The sequence below is a fragment of the Penaeus monodon genome, chromosome 9, assembly GCF_015228065.2.
Source record: "Penaeus monodon isolate SGIC_2016 chromosome 9, NSTDA_Pmon_1, whole genome shotgun sequence".
NCBI classification, from domain to species: domain Eukaryota; kingdom Metazoa; phylum Arthropoda; class Malacostraca; order Decapoda; family Penaeidae; genus Penaeus; species Penaeus monodon.
The window spans coordinates 51,355,243-51,370,847 of NC_051394.1; the positions used below are offsets into that span (position 1 = coordinate 51,355,243).

The 15,605-nt window shown below is 32.9% G+C and overlaps 1 protein-coding gene across 1 annotated transcript in view; it reads left to right on the plus strand.

Moving 5' to 3' along the window:
• Window positions 1-285: 285 nt before the first annotated feature.
• Window positions 286-15,605, plus strand: part of LOC119576750 — a 22,366-nt gene continuing 7,046 nt past the window's right edge. Inside the window, exons 1-10 of the mRNA XM_037924392.1 lie at window positions 286-435; window positions 940-1,046; window positions 2,504-2,537; window positions 7,734-7,817; window positions 9,059-9,166; window positions 9,292-9,342; window positions 9,796-9,861; window positions 10,102-10,129; window positions 13,122-13,329; window positions 13,454-13,796. Coding sequence (XP_037780320.1) covers window positions 286-435; window positions 940-1,046; window positions 2,504-2,537; window positions 7,734-7,817; window positions 9,059-9,166; window positions 9,292-9,342; window positions 9,796-9,861; window positions 10,102-10,129; window positions 13,122-13,329; window positions 13,454-13,796 — 1,179 coding nt within the window. The remainder of the gene's footprint in view (window positions 436-939; window positions 1,047-2,503; window positions 2,538-7,733; window positions 7,818-9,058; window positions 9,167-9,291; window positions 9,343-9,795; window positions 9,862-10,101; window positions 10,130-13,121; window positions 13,330-13,453; window positions 13,797-15,605) is intronic.

The following is a 15,605-nucleotide window of genomic DNA, read 5'->3' on the forward strand; positions in this document are numbered from 1 at the left end:
CCAAAACTTAAGGTTGGCCAATTGTTACATCCCAGAGGACGTTACTTGAGGCCCTCAACTGCTCATTCTCTTTCTCAAATGGATTTCAATCACTTTGCCCATCTTGACTGTTGAATCATTTCCACTGATATAATCAGTGGCTTAAGGGATATACACTGTTGTAATCTAACTGCAAAAAAGTATTTCATAAGACTTTTTGAATAGCAAACAATGCATTGGGAGTCATTGATCTGCCAGTTTTGATAAAGTTATTATCAGTTAAATATATAACTTTTAGTTTGTGAAATGTCTTTTATCAATGCTGCAATTCAACATGCATATCATAATATCTGCACCAAGAAGGCAAATTCTGGAGGTGCTGGTGATAAGCTTTCAGCTGGCCTGAAGCAAAGTTCTGGAAGCTCCTGCCTCTGCTATCAGTTCACACATACTTATGTAAACAGCAAAGAAAAACAAAACAGTATCAAATGCACTAAGAATTATACCATGTCTTTGTAATATTTTGCTATACCTCTTTAACACATTTTGAAATAAAGATGATAATTGAATCTTGCTTTAACAAGTAAATCAAATTTTAATAACCAGTTATCCTGAACATTATCATCCATGTAATGGAATGTAAATGTCTGATATTTGTCATGTGATATATTATAATGTAATGGATGCCCCCTACCCCAAGTAATTGAATGTGATGTAAACATTGTTTTTTTTTTTCTTTCTTTCTTTTTTTTCATTTTGCATTTTTAGAAATGTAGATTATTTAGAAGTTAAGATTAGTATACTGGATGTGCTGATAATTTTTGTATATCACTTTTCCCTTTTTTCTTTAATTTTTAAGGGGTTGAAGTAAATATGTTCACAGTATGTGAAGTCAAAGGACCACAATATTTGAGGGAAAATTTATGATATTCTATAAATTTTCACTTTTGTAAACTTCAGGCATTAATAGGAAGTTTTGTAGTTGCATCAGAGGAAAGGGAAGGTGGTATGGATACCAGTGAAGTCAGTGCTTGTCTGCCCTGCAATGTGTATGGTCTCAAAGAACTGTATGCATGAAAAGAAACAATATATTTTGCCAAGATTTATGATAGCTTGATTTGTCAAGTAGCTTCAATCAAAGATGTTTGTAAGGTTAGTTTTTAGGTCTCTTGTTGTAATAGTTCACGGCACATTCATGAAAGGAACAATGTTTAGATCTGAGTGTGGTTCACCACCATTCATGTATTACTTTGTAGGAAACTGGGGAGCACAAGTTCTTCTTTTTCTTTCATATCATTTTCCAATGCTCTAAAGCACAGTTGCCATTTTAAAGTTATAAGTATTTTATTTTGAACTTAAAAATCCTGAAGTAATATCTTTTTTATAATCTACAGAGAGCAGAAATGTCATAGATGACAGAAAACAAGTTGTACCTTTTAGATGAATGTGGCCGATATTAGCAGGAGCCTCTCTTGTTCTTCCACTAGTATTGGAATGGAACAGCACATCTGATTACAAAAAATAAAATCAACATTAAGTTTTATGTTATGTTTCGATTTGTGTCTTGTCACTTTTGTACATGAACTGAATCGCAGTCTGGGTTCATAAGCCAGTTTTTGGAAGGTCAAAGTGTAATGCATCTCTGATCTGCTAAGTATATGTTGTAAGCTGTAAGTGTGTATGTTATCTTAGTTCTACAGTGTTTTAGTACAGTGGGATCATCATTGTAGTTATTATGATAAAGAAGGAAATGGTTGTCAACGTATGTTGCAAGTGATTAGGAATACTCCAAGTTGTATGTCTCATTCAGTGGATCATCCATATTTTAGTTTTTTACTTGTTACAGAATGAGAACTTGTATACACTTTATTAGATTACCTTTTCAATTATCTTTTGAATATTTTAAATTTTGAATGAACATTAAAAGAGCAGTATATAAATAATAGTTTTGCAGTATTAGAAATTTTGAGGGAAAGAAATCTGTATAAAGTTATGTCAAGCTTGGAAGACAAAGATTATCAGCAATATTTGAAACATAGGACAAGCATAATATTTTGAATACTTTATTAATGTCTTAAAGTATAAATATATATCAAAGAGATGATAATATACAAAAGATGCGATTCATGCACTGACTACTTTATGTTTCAGTTACACTTAGTAACTGATTATCCTATGACTGCCTGAAAATGATTTTTTCAAAGCAACAATAAGAGATGATTTAAGCAATTATTTATCAAACTTTTATTTTTTTTTTTATTGTTTTCTCAGAAGATTTGCAGTTTTTCTGATTTGTTGAATAATATGTATTTTGTCATTAACTAATCCTAATTTTCAGTCAGGATGTCATGTGCTCTGACTTTTCTTTGCTTTCTATTGAAATGAAAGAGAAATAGAAGTATGACTCCTCCAAAAAGACAAAATGTATGGTCTTGATTATACATAGTAAGCACTACAGTGTATAATAAATATCTTATTTGCACACAAGACTTAGCAGTATTGACTGTGAAATCATATGTTTCAGGTTCCTAATATTTATCCATAACTATTGGAGTCTTGTAATTTTAAAGTGCATTTGTAAATGAGAATTGCAAGATGCTGAAATTATTAATTTTCACCCAACTTTCCATCAGAAATTAAGTTTGCAGGCTTATTTTTTGTGAAATAAATGAATGAGTAAACAAATTTATATGTACATATAAATATGTGTGTATGTGTGTGTATATATATATATATATATATATATATATATATATATATATATATATATATATTTTATATATATATATATATATTATATATATATATATATACATATATATAATATTTATATTGATATATATGATATATATGATATTATATGATATATATATATATTAATATATATAATATATAATATTAATATAATATATATAATTATATAGAATATATATATATATATATAAATATTATATATATATATTATATATATATATATATATATATATATATATTATATATATTAAAATTTTATAATATATATTTTATATATTTTATATTAAAATATAATAATTATAAAATATATAAAATTTAAAAATTATTTTATATTATTATTATATGTATAATAATATATTATATTATGATATTTATATATATATATTAAAATATATATTTTTATATATTTTTTATATATATATTTATATATATATATTTATATATATATTTATATAATTTATTATATTATATATTTTATTATATATATAAAATATATATTTTTTAAAATATATTATATATATTTTATTTATTTAAAAATTTAAATATATATATAATATAAAAAATATATATATATTAAAATTTATAATAAATAATATATATTTTTATATTTATATATATATTTTTAATTTTTTAATATATATTAAAATAGTTATATATATTTTTATATTTTTTTTAATTATTATTATATATATTTTTATTATAATAAAATAAATATAAAATAATAATATATTATATATAATATATATATATATATATAAAATAAAATTATTTTATAATATTTATATAAAATATAAAAAAATAAAATATATTAAAAATATATATTTTAAAATATATTATATATATATATTATATACTATTAAAATAAAATTTTATATAAAAATATATTTTATAATATATATATTATTAAAAATTATATATTATATTCTATATTTTATATATATATTTATATATATAAAGATATATTTTAATTATATATAAAATATTTTATTTTATTTTTAATATATAAGATATATAAATCTTTAATATATATATATTTATAATATTAAAAAAATAAAAATTAAATTAAATATTATTATATAATATAAAAATATATATTTTTAAAAATATAAAAAAATATAAAATTTATTATTTTATATATAAAAGATATATAATATATATATATTTTTATATATTATATAATATATATATATTTTATATTTATATTAAAAATATACTATTTTATATTTTATATATATAATATAAAAATTTTATATATAAAAATATATTTTATATAAAAATATTTTATAATATATATTATCTATATAATATATTCATTTTTATATAAAATTAATTAATTTTTAAAAATAATTTTAATATTATATATATCTTATATAAATAAAATATATATATAAAATATATTATTATTAATATGATAATGTAAAAATATGTATTATTTATCTAAAATATATAATTAATTATATTTTAATTATAATATTAATATATAAAATTATATATATATATATATAGAATATATTTTCCCAAAATGACATATCCCTTTTTTAATTTATCATCACATCTTTTGTCTTTAGTCTATAAATTTAATTTTGCCCAGGGAAACTGGGATTTTCCCATGGGTGTTTTTTTAGAATTGTATAAAACAAAAACTATCTAGTAACGGGATGAAATTAATGTTGGCTTTTATGAGGTTGACCCAAACCCCCGTTAACAACAGTAGGAAAAAAAAGGGGGAAAAGGGTTTTTTTTCAATTTACATATCATTTTTGTGGTATTTGGAAAAAAGAATGTGGACTACTGAAAAAAGGGCCCAAAAAATGTTTTTAAAATTTTTTAAATAGCCATGTAAAAAATTGCTTATATTAAATTGCTTTTTTCTAATGTTAAAATGCTTTTTTTTGCTTCCAAATGAAAGGAGATCATCCCTTGAGAAAAGCGGGGGAAACATATTTGCATAAAAATGTTTACGGGTTTTATATGAAGATTTACCCAAAGAAGCTGTAAGGTTTTGTTTGCCAAAAAGGTTGGTTTAAATTCATATGGATTCATTGCATGGGTTCTTTAAATGTCAGTGAGATCAAGCTTTTGCTTTTTGGAAATAAAAAAACAAAAAAAGGGTAAGTAGAATTTTCTCTTTCTGATTGATGTAAAATTTTTTGGTCTGTATTAGAAGAAAATTATTTTATGTATGTTTTCATACACACACCTAGAGTGGTTTTTTGTATATTGTATTTTAAAAATGTTTTTTTTTAAATTAGCACTGAAGGGAAAGAGTTGGGAAAATTTTATACCAGAAAAAAAAGACAGATACTCATGTTTTAAAGTTATGTTTACTTTTTGGTACACACATTTGCTGGGTTAAGTGTCCCCGCTATGATAGGATGTCAGCACTCATTACTGTCTTGTCTCCCTATTGTCTGCCCTTCTATTTCTTTCTAGTGGAGGGATGAGTCATAAACCCCTTTTTTTACACAGGACTTACAAAATCAAAACCATTTCGGGTTAATCTCTACTTAAAAAATTTCAAAAGCTTTTTAAAACCAAATTGAAAGAAATTCCCATTGGTTTTTAAAAATATCACCCACAAAAATCATTTTTCTCGTTTTTTAAAATTAAAGTTTCCATTTTTGCCCTCCTTTTGGTATATTTTATGGCCATGGAAAGGTTTTATTGTTTTTTATTTTTTCCCCCAAAATATTGTATTAGTTTTCCCAAAATATCTGTTTGAATCTTTATTTTCATATTTTCTGTCACAAAATCTTTTAAATGTTTCAGGGGTTATAAATTTTGGGGAAAATGCAACCCAAATTTTTAGCTTTTTTACTTTAATAATCTCTTTTTTCAATTTTTCCGGGAAAAACAGACACTTTTTTTTTGGTACCCCCTCTTCTCCATACCCCCTTTTCTCTCTGTTTTTCCCACATGCAACCACCTCTAAAAAGGAAGGCAGTGTAAATGTGGTGATTTTTTGTCACTCAGAATACTTTGGAATATAAAGTGGTATTTTTACTACCCCTTTTGCAATTTTGAAAGCTGGGGGGTTTTAGGAGTGTTTCTTGATCCCTAAAAACCATACCACTGCACATTTCCCATTTTTGGAAAAACCGGGGTTAAATTTGGCAAATATGTGTTTTTAGTAAAGGGTTTTAAAAAAATAAAAATGAAGAGAAGCAGAACATGAATAAGTACTAATCTAATTTAATCAGGTATTGAAATTTTATTCTACTATCGAGCATTCTTCAGCTTGAGTGTTATTATTTAAAGCATTCATTCAATTTATTCATACACAAACAAATGGGCTCTTTTTTTTTTTTTTTTTTTTTTTTTTTTTTGTGGGGTTGTGGTGTGTGTGTGGGGGGTGTGTGTGTGTGTGTGTGTGGGGTGGGGTTGTGTGGGTGTGGGTGTGTGTGGGGTGGGTGTTTTTTGGGTGTTTTGTTTTTTAACGGGGAGGATTTTTGGAAAATTATTTTAAGGTTAAAAAAAAAAACAAAAATTCTTCATTTCGTCGGATGTTAGATCTTTTTCTCTTAAATTTTAGAAAAACCTTTTTCGTTTTCAAAATAAAATTTGGGTTTGGCCCAAAAAATTGCACACAGTATTTTTTTAGCCTTGTTTTTTTCACCAGCATTTGAACGTTCTGTAAAAAAACTAAGTTTTTGGAATTCATTTTGAAAAGAAAAAGAGAAAAAAAAGGGGGATAGAGGGAGAGGGGAGAGAGAGGAGAGAGAGAGAGAGAGAGAGAAAGAGAGAGAGAGAGGAGAGGGGAGAGGGGAAGAAGAGGAGGCCCTTTTGAGATATTTTAAATTAAAATTATATAAAATATATATATATATATATATTATATAAATTATTTATATATATTATATATATATTTTAAAATATTTTATATAAAATATTATACTGAAGCACATACGTTGGGCAAGCCAAAATCAAACGACCCCCAAATTTTGGGGTTTAAAAGGGGTGGGCAATATATGTGTCATGTGTTTTGAAAAAGCCCTTTGACGTCTCCCCCATTTCCTCTCCCTTCTTTTGAAACGCGTATTTTATCTTGCTACCCTGTCCCGCATTTTGTTTATGCTTGATACGTTTTTATTAAACTTGGCGTCTTAGTATTTACCTTCCTCTTTAGAAAAACCTACTCTTTTTTCCTCTCTTGAACGGTCTGGAAAAGGTGCGTGAATTTGTCTGTGGGCGTGGAGGTTATCGTACCCTTTGGGTTTTCAGCTTTTTTCAGTGGGTTCCCCCCCCAAAGGGTTTTTATTTCTCCCAACCAAGTTTAAAAGGACAAAATTTTTTCCCCTTTGCGAAGGGTGATTTTCTAGTGTCTTCCCCGCTTGCGATAAATTTTATCGCAGGGGCCCCTTTTTTTCCCTTTTTCTCTCTTTTTCTTTTTTCCCTTTTTTTCTTTCTTTTTTTTTCTTTCTTTTTTTTCTTTCATTCTTTCTTTCTCTCTCTTTTTTTATTTTTTTTTCTTTCTTTCTTTTTTCTTCTTTCTTTCCCTTTCTTTCTTTTTTTCCCCCCCCCCCCTCCCTTCCTCTCTCTCTCTCTCCTCTCTCTCCTCTCTCTCTTCTCCTCTCTCTCTCTCTCTCTCTCTCTCTCTCTTCTCTCTCTCTCTCTCGCTCGCTCTCTCTCCGCGCAACACGTTCCATGTTCCACCTATTACAATTTCTTTGTCCACTTTTCTCCAAAAACTTTTTTTTCTCTCTCCAAGCCACCGCCGTATCCTGATTCACAAACGATTTAAAATACCAAACTTTATAACGAGTACCCCCTTTAAATTTAAGGAAAGGGGCTGGGCCATACCCTATCCACAGGCGACTCATTATAATGTCAAATCCTTCTTCGATATTTTCTTTATGTGAAACCCCACATACAAGCCGGTCGGTCGACTATGAAAAACGGGCGACGAAACATATGTATTAGAGGTTGCTTGTGGGATTTAGGAATTCATCCCCGCCCCTTCATCTGAAACCCCTTCAAAATGTAAAGCTTTCACCATACAGACAGCGGATCTTATTGTTTCTCCCATGCCCAGAAACGACAGTGGAATCTTCGACGTTCGAAAGCAAAAGCACCTTCAGAACGGGGTTTGTGCATTTTAATAAAATACTTTTAAAAGCTCCGTTGAGATCTTTTATAAACAGGATATCCTTTTTTTTTTAAAACCCTTACTGGGCCCGCGCCCCCACCACCGGGTTTAAACATCGAATAACCGTTCACTGATGCATCATGAATACCCATAGCCTCTCATGCGAAAGGGCACTCATGCGAAAGAGCAATTTGAATCTTGCTTGACAACAAATGAATATTTTATACATTTGATAGATACGCGTTAAAAGAAAGACTTAAAGCAAACACTGAAGCACGTAAAAATCAAAGTTTGCCCCCAGTACTCTATAAAACCCCCAGTTAAAAATATACTTTGTAGCTCTTAATAATGAAATAGGATTGAAATATTAACTGATGCTAACGGCAGAGCAAAGTTTATAGTTCTTTGTCTTTTAATAGACTAAAACAACTGATTAATGATGCGATTATTCATGATTGTTGTCTACCTGGATCACATTGGGAAAATTTTGGTTTTAAAAAACAATTTGGATATACCCGGATATAAGTAGCTCCACTATTTAAAATAGGGCATTATATAATATATATATAATAAATATATATATATATATATAAAACAATATAAAAAACATTGTTAAGTATATGTTGTGTGTGTGGTGTGGGGGTGTTGTGGTGTGTTTTGTTTTGTGTGTGTTGGGGGTTGTGTGTGTGTTTTGTGGGGTTGGGTGTGGGGTGTGTGTGTGTGTGTGTGGGGGTGTTTTTTTGTGTGTGTGTTGTGTGTTTTTTATTTTTGATAAATTTTAATATATATAATATATATTATATATATATATTATAAATTTAATATAATCATATATTTAATTTATAATTTACAATTTTGTAAATTTTATAAAAATAGTTTTATATATAATATATAATAAATATATATATAGATATATTAATTTTTATATAGAGAGATAGAGAGAGAGGGGAGAGAAAAGAGGGGAAAAAGAGAGAGAGAAAAGAGAAGTATAACACACACAAAAAACACCACCCCCCCCAAAAAAACAAAAAACACCCCCAAACACACACACACACACACACAAACCCCAAGCCACACACACCCCACCACACACACACACACACACACACAAAACAACACAAAACACACACAAAAAACACACACACACACCACCACTGATCCAAAAAAAGATGGATTTGAGCAACCCCTTGTTTCCCTCTCCCGAAAAATTCAAGCAAAAATTTTATTTTTGCCTCTTAGGAGGTCCCAAAAACCCGATTAAACAATGTAGGGGGTGGCTGCCGTCACACCCAAGATGCCAAGTTGCAGCGCGTTTGCTTCACTAAACCCTACGGGATCAAAAAAAAAGTGGGAAAATACTTCAAAAATAACATTTCAAAGTAATTTCCGTTTGTGCCCACCTGGTTTTATACTTCATTTTAAAAAGCCCAAGATTTGACCTTTGGGCACCTCTAGGGCCCCAAACCCAAAAGATCAAGTTAAAGACAGGATTCATTCAAAGAACTGAGGGTTCCGTAACTCCCGTTAGCTTTAAAATTTTATAAATGAAAACTAATATTGATTTAAAAGAAGATTTAGCAGTCTGAACCCTGACACTAAATGCTGACAGATATTAAATTTGACTAGGCCTCGCGCCTTTGGGGATGGGGCTTCCCCCTTTTTGCCAAAGGATAAGCCCTTTGCAGTTGACTTTCAACCTTCACAAATAATTTGGGTTCAATCTCACCGGTTTTCCGGGAAAAAATCACAAGACCCAGGAAAGGATTTAAAAAACTTCGGGAGAGGAAAGAAATAATCCCTTTTGTCATGCCACAGTATGCTCACAACAATTTTTAAGACTCGCGTTTTTACAAAATGGGGAAAAAAAATTCGTTTTGAAACCCAAAAGGGTCTACCCAAACTTTGCATTTTCCCTCACAAAACCCATAAAGGTACGTTTTGCTTGTATTTTTGCAATTTAATTTTTCCAATTTTAGCTAAATTTCCATCAGTTTAAATTTTTTAAGGTTCGCGATACGTCTGGAAAACGACCCATTCAAAAAGTAAGTTTTATGGGATTAGAGCCCATACCCTTCTTTTCCTGTTAATCCTGCCAAGGCTCGCGATCTTTCCAAAAGATGGGGTTTTAAGCAATTTCCGACAGCAAACACTTAAAAATTTGGCCCCAGACCCTTCCCGGGTCCCAGTAATGGGAAGGCACCGAAAAATAAAACTAAAAAAGACACTGTTCATGTGAATTCTTCTATCCAGGGGTTCCCCTTTTTGAGGTTTTGATGTTCCAGCCCCATGAGTCCTGGAATACGTCCAGGGGTTTCCCAGCACGCGTTTTGCCTTTTTGAAAACCCCCCTAAGATGGCCCCCCAAGGGCCCTTGCCGGCTTCAATTCCAAAATCCATTTTCTCGATCCAGTCTTTTTTGAGAAACAGGGGCGCACACCACAACACAAAAAACACAAAACACCAAAAACACACACACACACACAAAATACACACATGCACACTGCACACAGCACAATACACACACCCACACACACACACCACACACCCCAAAAACACACACACACACACACACCCCACACACACAACACACACACCCACACACACACCCAAAAAAAAACAGGGTATTTTATATATATATATATTAAAATTTTATATATAAAATATATATATTTTACATACATACATATCTTTCATCTATCTATCTATTTATCTAATTTTACACAAACACACACACCCACCCCACACACCACACACACACACACACACACACCCAAAACACACACACCCAAACACACACCCCACACACAACACACACCGCACACCCCACACCCCAAAACACAAACCCCACACACAAACACCCCCAAAACACACACCAAAATATATAGATATAATATATATATATATAAAATATATTTATATATTATAAATAATATATTTAAAAATACATTTCATACATATGATAAATATGTATACATGTATGTATTTATATGTATGTCTATATCTATCTATATATAGTGAGAGATACATATAGACAGGTATATATATGCAGATATATGCATATGTTTATAGAGGTGAACTTACACACACACACACACAAAACACCCCCACACACCCCACACACACACGCGCACACACACACAAAAATATTCAGAGAGCAAAAGTTTTTTTTTCCTTTTTCCCAAATTTTTTCCTTCTAACTTTTTGCCAAATCTGCGTGAATTATGATTATGTTTTTTTTTGGTGGAAGGGGTCTTCCCCTGCAGCTTCAGGCCCGATTAGCCCGCCGGGAAGGGGAATTAAGCGCGACACCCAAAAACCAAAAAAAACATGTTTTCCCTTTGGGGTTTTTTTAACGGTGCCTATTGATCGTGGCATAAAAAGCTAGCACTTTACACTTTTCTGTTCGTTTTAGTCACAAAAAAAAAAGACTAGTGAGCCAGTGTGGTAAGAATGTAGTCGCAGAAACAACTGGATTAGTTAGGTTTGGAAAACGGGGGAAATGTCACTTTGTGGCGTTGAAGCTTAGCGTTCTAAAAAGAAGATTTTTAAACGATTTCACTGAACCCCGAAAAGAAAAAGTAAAAAAAAAAGCAATGGTTTCCCTTGCGGAAAAATAAAATGTTACAAAAGAGCGTTCGATTTTGTGTTCCCTTTGGGAATTTCAGTCATTCCCGTTACAGTTTTCACCCTGCATTTTTTAATAAAAAAAATTTTTTATTTAATTAATTAATTTTTTGTTTTTCATTATTTTTCTTTTTTGGGAAGTTTTCATCAAACAGCAAAAAAGAAAAAGTGGCCCCAAAACAGAATCTCCATTTAGCGCGAGTCCAAGCTGTTTTTTTTCTAACAGTTTTTTTCGTTTTTTTTGTCCTCGATTACTCATATTTCACAAAGCCTTTTCCCAAGCAAAATGTTTTCAAATTTGGGGCCTTAAGGTTTTTTTATTAAATTTTTCTATGATTTTAAACGGGAAACCCCCCACACACACACAACCCACACACACACACAGCCAACACACACACACAACCCACACACCCACCCCCACACCCCACACACACACACACACACACCCATATTATATATATATATATATATAAAATATATATTATATATATATATATTTATATATATAGTATATTTTATATATATATAAAATATATAATATATATATTTTAAATAATAAATAAATATATATTATATATATATATATAATATATATTATAAATATATATATTTTAAAATATATATAATATTATATATAATATTTAAAATATTTAAAAATTAAATATATATATAAAATATTTTATACCATATATAATAATAATATTATATATTTTATTTATATCATGTGTGTGTGTGTGTGTGGGGTGGTTTTTTGAAAAATCCCCCAAGCCAAAAGAGAAGTTTACTTTCTTTTGCCGAATTTCCCCCCTAAAAGTTCGATTTCCATCGAGCTGAACCGGGGCACCCAAAAGAAACCCCACGAAGCAGGGCAGCTGGGACCCCTCCGAGGAATACGTGGCGGAGAACCCGGGCATCATTCAACCTTTTTTTGTAATTTTTCTCAGTTTAAAACCCTTTAAATCCTTTGGATTTTTTGGGGGGCTGCAATCAGAATTTTTTTGTCACACCTTTGTCTGCGTTTAGGGAAAAAGCGTTTAGTGGGTGCGACAGTCAGGCCCGTGGGATAATTTTTCTTCAAGGGGCCAAAAAAAACTGCAAGAGAGACGGCTAGGGAAGAAATCATGCCCATTTTTGTTAAATGTGGGGTTGTCCCGGCTGTAGTTCCTTTTAGAATAAAAGTTTTATGTCGGATTTGGTTTGGGGCCCAAAAAAAACGTCCAAAATGAGAAACATACGTTGAAAAATATGTGTATATATAATATTAAAAATATTATATATATATATAAAATCATATATATATATATATATATTTTTTTAAATATATTAAATTTTTCAACGTTTTAGTTTCTCAGTTTTGGGCGTTTTTTTCGCATTGGTTGCAAACATCCTCATCAAATTTTCCCTTTTCCCCTTTGGTATCCCCATCTTTATCACCACCAAAATGCCGCCCATCATTAAAAATTCAATCTTCTTTATTATAATCTTTTTCTCCCTTTTCATCATTCTCATCATCCTCTTATTCTTCTTTTTCTGCCATTATCGTCATCATCTTCCTCTTCTTCTTTCGTCATAACTTTCTCCGTCTCACTTTCTTTCTTGCCTTCTCTCCCCACCGGGGGTCCCCCCCCCCCCCCCGGGGCCCCCTTTCCCCCCCAAACGACAGCCCCCCCTTCCCCCAGATGGGGCCCCCCGCCGGTTTTTGTCCCTGTGGGCGTGGGCGACCTGCGTAGGGTCGGCCTTGCTGGGCGTGGCGGCCGCGGACCTGCCTCCCCCCGAGAGACAGTACAACATCCTGTTCCTCCTCCCGATGTCCTCCACGAGCCACAGGAACATTTTCATGTCGGTTGCCGACGCCCTGGCAGAGCGGGGCCACAAGGTGAGGACTTGAGTCAGAAGGGGCCGTCCGAAGGGGCGAGGCTCACAGCGGGGCTCCTGACGGGGATTCTCGAAGTGAGCGTAGACTATTGGGGCCCCTTGGGAAGGAAAGCCATTTCCTTACATGGGGCCCCAGGGGGACTGGCGAGAGGTTTACCCCCGGGCCCGGGAGTGAATTTTCCCCGACGTGTTCTCCCGCCCGGTGGGCGATGCTGACAACCATTGGGCCCTCGAGTCGAAGAAAGAGAACATCACCCTCGTCTTCCACGGGGGTGCACGACTTCCGGCCGGAGGGGCTATCAGTAGTTCAGAAAACCGAAAATGTCCGGGAAACCACCCAAATCCCACTCCGAGAAATCTTGGCCCCAAGTAGAAGTTTTTTCAAAAGCCCCCAAGGTGAGGAACTTACGAAAAGGGGGAAGGAATTCGACCTCATCATCGTCTTTTCCCCATGGGTAACCCAGGTGGGAATGGTTGGGGTACGTACAGTAAGTTTTATAAAATATATATATTATATATATATAAACTATTTTATATATATATATTATATTATATATTATACACACACAAAACCCCCCCCACACACACACACACACAAAAAACCCCCACACACACACACACAAAACACACACACACACACCACAACCCCACACACACACCACACAAACACACACACCACGTACACACAAAAGCCCCGTACCCAAACGCGCACCGGGACGCACGCAAACCCCCAAATTTCTGTAGGGATTCAAAGGGCCCCTCAAGCTGTTGGGTTTTTATTTTTTTGCCTCAGCTTTTTCCCAAAAGTCTATACTAGAGCATTTGGGTTTTAACTAATTTTTCTTATTTCCCCCCGGTTTAAAATTATTAAAAAACGGGCTGCTTTTGGGGGGTTGCCCTGGGACCCAAATAGCGTTTGCGACAGTCCTGAAGGGGGAAAAACGGGGCAAAACCCAAAGACAAAATTTCACTATAAATAAATCTATTTCCCCTACTCTCTTTTGGGTGTAACCCTTGGTTCCCGTTTTTGGAAATTTCCAATTGTATTCTAATCTTGATTATACGAAATTATAAAAGTATTTATCATATGTATAATTTCTAGATTTGACAGATAGAAAAGACAGATATTGGTGTATGTCGTGTGTGGTTAGTGTCGTTCTAAAACCTTTTTTTACTCCAGGGCCCCCCCAAGGTGGATCCCTTGCATTTTTTTGGGGGATATAGCCACCAAACCCTGACAAAAAATGAAAGTTAGAGAAACAAAAATTTTATTAAATTTCCCAAAACTGACGATAAAAATCAACCCCATATTTTTTAAAACTTTACACGATTTTAAAAGCTGATATTACTATAGGACATTGTCCTCACGACCTGCTTAAATCTGGTTCGGCTAATCTTCGAACGACCTCTATATATTTTGTAAGAATCGGTGATATGTTTTCTTTATCTCAGATTCTCAGAATTATATGAACACACACAATTCCTGGACGCCCGCCGTGGCCCTAAATCCGTATCCTCATCCTTGAGGAGTGAGGATAACTGGTAGAAACGTTTTAACCCAATATCTAATTAGGTATTTTTAATTTTCTGAGAAAATAAAAACGGGATAAGACAACCCCAATTTTAAAGCAAGCAAAAAAAAAATAATCGGTTCCTTTACCTTAAAAAAATATATCGTCCCACCCTAAAAACTGGGGCCAGATGTGAAAACGTTTCCCTCATCCTTCCCCGCCGGGTTTGCCTATCCATTTGTCCCGGGGGTTCCCCACATCAATTTTCAACGGGCGGAGGGGCTTCGGCAGAGCGCCACCTTTGGCAAAAAGTCTTGAAAACCAGCCCACCCAACAACTTCCCCATTCCACCCCCCGCGGCCACTGAGCTTCCTGCATCCGGGTTTTCTCAACCGTTTCATTCGCCCCCGGCCTCCAATGGGAAACTTGGTCCTTTAAAGAAAACCAAAAGGGGAGGTAAAAAAAACCTCCGACCGGGCTCTTTTGTGCGCCTCTTTGTATTTGTTTTTTTTTCATTTGTCCGGTACTAAAGAATTGGGGTATATTGTTGAGCGGATAATGCAAAACTTTTATTTCACACGGGAAATGAAAATTTTTGGGCTGGTTTCTGCATTACTTTTTTATCCCCGGGAGGGAAAAACTACCCTTTGGTAATATCTTTTCCCAAAATTTATCTTTTTTCTCTGGGTAGCTGTCGGCGCAGTTCCCCGGCTTTTTCCATCTTTTATGGAAAACGGCGCAACCAAGGGCCCCCCCCGGCCCCCCCCCCCCCCCCCC